The sequence below is a fragment of the Crocodylus porosus genome, unplaced genomic scaffold, assembly GCF_001723895.1.
Source record: "Crocodylus porosus isolate Cpor-Errol unplaced genomic scaffold, CroPor_comp1, whole genome shotgun sequence".
Classification (NCBI taxonomy): Eukaryota; Metazoa; Chordata; order Crocodylia; family Crocodylidae; genus Crocodylus; species Crocodylus porosus.
The window spans coordinates 51,069,495-51,073,345 of record NW_017728950.1 but is presented as its reverse complement, the minus strand read 5'-3'; the positions used below and the strand labels follow the sequence as shown (position 1 = coordinate 51,073,345).

The 3,851-nt window shown below is 40.1% G+C and overlaps 1 protein-coding gene across 1 annotated transcript in view; it reads left to right on the top strand.

The window, feature by feature from the left end:
* SNAPC3 (small nuclear RNA activating complex polypeptide 3) overlaps positions 1-3,851 on the top strand; it is a 24,384-nt gene that overhangs the window by 8,776 nt on the left and 11,757 nt on the right. Inside the window, exon 3 of the mRNA XM_019554737.1 lies at positions 2,460-2,696. Within this exon, the coding sequence (XP_019410282.1) occupies positions 2,460-2,696 (237 nt within the window). The remainder of the gene's footprint in view (positions 1-2,459; positions 2,697-3,851) is intronic.

Below are 3,851 nucleotides of genomic sequence, written 5' to 3'. Positions count from 1 at the left end.
GGATTTGTCTAGGTGTGAAGATTTGTGGTTTTTTGCAGCTATTGAATAACTTGGCAATTAAATGTGGTGGGCCTTGAGTGGTCAAACAGGATACTTAGAGGCATTGGTTACTGGACCTGTCTTTGGGTATTTGTTTATTAATGGGGCAAATTTGCAATAGCTTGTACCAGTGATGGTTTGTTGACAAAACTCCAGACATACATTGAATGATTGAGGTATTTATAACGCCTTAGGGATTGGATGCCTGTTTTGAGACATTTGAGGATGTCACGTACAGGACCTCTTTCCTGCATCTTTTGCAGGTTTTGTTTGAAATGTGTATTTAGTCTTTGGTCTTCTTTAGTTGCTAGTTCAATTGAAATGTATATGTAGTTTCCTTGCCTTCTTTATTTATACTGGCTTAGCCTTTTTCTTTGGCTTTTTTTTGCTTGGAGATGCACATGGGCATTTATACATATGCATTTTCATGCTGGGGCATGCCAGAGCAGACCAGTTAATTGAGTCTGCTCTGCATGCTAGCTGACGTGCACTGTGCTGTATTGCTTGCACTTGTATAAGTGGCAAAATGCACATCATCATGCATGCAGAAAATGGCAGCGGTGTGCTTTTGAACTAAAACACATCCAACGTGCTTTAGTTCAAAAGCACGCTGCCGCCATTATCAGCACCAGGCATCTTTAAAAGTACCCAGTACTGTGGTGCAAGCATGTGTACAAATACCCCATGTGATGAGCGTGTCAGGTGTCTGCCAACAATTTTTGTTTTGGAAGAACCATCACTCATTATTTTATGGCATGGGTCAGGTACTGGGTATCACTAGGTCCTCTCTCTCTCATGCCTAATGGGTTGCAGGCCGTTAGTGGAGTTTGATTTTCTTTGTGGCAGACTTGTTATTACAACCCAGTCTTCCCCCAGCTACTGTTTTGCATTTTTGTGTAAGAGGCACTGTTCCAAGCTTTCACAGCTTTCATAGCCAGCACTGTGTGCGTTTTATTTCAGTTTCATTTCTTTTTTTTTTTTAATTTTGTAACTGTTTGGGCTGGCCCTGGGGTTGCAGGATAAACCCAAGAAAAAGAAAAAACCTGTTTCAGTGTTGAATATCATTTGTATTTATACTTACCTAACATTGTGGTTCTGACAAATCATTACAGGTTTTTAGAGTTTAATGGCATTTTTTCACAATGACAGTTAACTTTTTGTTGTAATTGGCATAAGTATCTAACCTATCGAAGATTAAAGTGTTTCTCTTCACTGTTCTAATAAGTTAATGATTAAAATATTTGACCATTACTTGGCTGATCAGTGGACTGCGTACACAACCCTAGACTCTGCAGGAAAATAGACATGCCTATGTCTTGAAAAATGTGGTAGAGATGTAGAAATATGGTACGATTGAGAAGTAATATGTTTTTCCTTGTAGGTTCCTTGATTTTTGGGGGTTTTTTTACATCTACCTCTTTCCTTTTTCTTTTTGACTCAAGTGAGACTGAAAATAAATAGCTTGGATTTCTGATTTGGTCTGATGTATACACAGCAAGCTGTTAAAACAATCATGAAGGGAAGTAGTCTGGTAAGAGAGTTCACCATCATCAGTCAGTGTAACTTAAAGCCACATAAGGTTTCTGTACCTAGATGTTCTTGGATAGTACTCAACCAACAGCAACACTGAGGTACCTGGGAATAAAGAAGCTTATGATGTTCTTCTAGAATCCTTTTTAACTTTTCCTTTTTTTAGAGATGAAACTGTCCAGTGTAATTGCCCGACTTGAATATAGCATCTAACTGGGTGACTTTTGTATTAAGGAAAGTTGAATAGTTTGAATATCGTGGTTTATTCTAGTTGATCAGATTGATTGCAGAAATGGTGGGGTTAAGCTGCTCAGCAAATTTCTTACAATCAGTGTAATGATACATACCTAAACTCATGGAATATGAGGGAAGGTAAAGAAAACTCTTAAATCCTTAGGTTTGTGATTTTATTGAATTTAACTAGTAAGTCATGCTTAAAACAATATTAGAGTAGCAATTCCCAAATAGGTAGAAAATAATGGTTCCACTTTCAGTTACATAGATGTCTCAAAACTCATACTTTTGGCTATTCTGCATTTGTGCAATTTGAGGGATAAGCTGTCTTCTTTCTGCATACACTGGTCACTTATTGGCCTTGTGAAGGAGGTGTTCAGGTGCAAACAAAATAGCAGGTTCATATTGGCTCCAAGCTGGCCATTGCTTGTAGATACAGTGGACAAGGAAAAAGAGCATATGTAGGTTCTTTAGTTGAGAGGCATAGGAAAAGGTCTTGGGGGGAGAACTTTTTCTTTAATTTCCTTTCTATTAGGCCAGATACTAGATGGTACTAAACATGTGCATCTGCCAGTGACATTTAGGAAAGTTATGTTTGATTATCTCAATGCCAGTCAGTTTAACACTTTGCTTTTATGTTATCCTTTCCCCTCTAGAATTCGAAAGAAGGCACTGGATAAGCGAGAGGAAAGCATAATTATAGATCGTCCTTGCAGAACAGAAACATTTATTTATGAAATGGTAAGATTCCTTTTCTTTTATTACAAACATAGCCCTTGGGAGCCCCAGGAGCCCGGGAGGCACTGTGCTGCACTTGCTGCAAGGAACAGACTGAGATTGCCCCGAAATAGCTGCTTAGTTCTTTTGGTGCTACGCTGGATTCTGCAACTGCAGTGGGGAATCTCTGCTAGCCGCTAGTGGCATCTACTTTAGGTTATGGAAGAAATGATGGGTCCCCCTCTCTGTGGGGAGAGTCAGCTTGGAATTTCACTTGCCTAGAAATGTATTCCTTCAGCTGGCAATCATAAGGAGACCAACAGCAAAAGGATTTATTGCATAGGGTGAAAGAGATATGCAAACAAAACTGACCATAGGTTTGGAGATAAAAAGAAAACAAGTACAGAGTCTTACCCTCATGGCCACTGCTAGATTCCATAAGAGTCATTGCCAGAGTTCTGGAGATTGGCTTTCATGCCCATCCTGGTAGAGCCAGTGAACCTCAAAGCCTGAGATTCAAAGATGAATATTATAGCCTATCTAGGCTCTAAAAGTCTGGAAGCCAGCCTTCCCCCGCCCCCCCGTTAATGCTATTCTAATGTTCGTGAGTCACCAGGACCTTTCAGGAAGTTCTGTTGTGTTTGAGATACCTAGAGTTCTGCTGGCTTGGTGGGCCATCACTTCCAGATCCCTTTGCTATTGTAGAGTTGATTACCCCACATCATAAGCGGACAGGACACAGGGGTGCCCATCCTACCAGTGGCCCCTTCTGTCTGCAGTTGTAAATAGTCATTGTCTTGACCCTAGACCACAAGGGCAATGGATAATTAGCAGTTCTGTCCAGTCCCTGAGTAGTTCCCTGACTAGATTATATCCCAGATCCTAAAGATATACATGGACCATAACATGGGCTTTATGATGAAACTACACATGCCATATCAATACAGTAAAGCACAAGGAAACGATTATTACATGCCACAAACTCCAAAACATAAGAGGGTTTGTGACACCCTTTTTCTAGACTTGCAAGACAATGAAAGGGTTTCTATTTCTATGTTGTGAAGCCAGGTATACCATTCCAAGTAAACCAAGAGTTTGTAAACAGTGATTCCATTGACACTTCCTTAGGTGAAGTGGTAGTTTGTTTTGAAAGTGTTTCTAGGACAATAACTCTTTCCTCTCATTGTGTTGGAGTAGTATCTAATATACTCCAATCTTGTCTGAATCTCCTTCACACCACCACAATACAGCAGTGCCTATATGGTCCCAATATGTTGGGTGCTGTTCATAGATTTCATAGACATTAGGGCTGGAAGGGACCTCGGGAGATC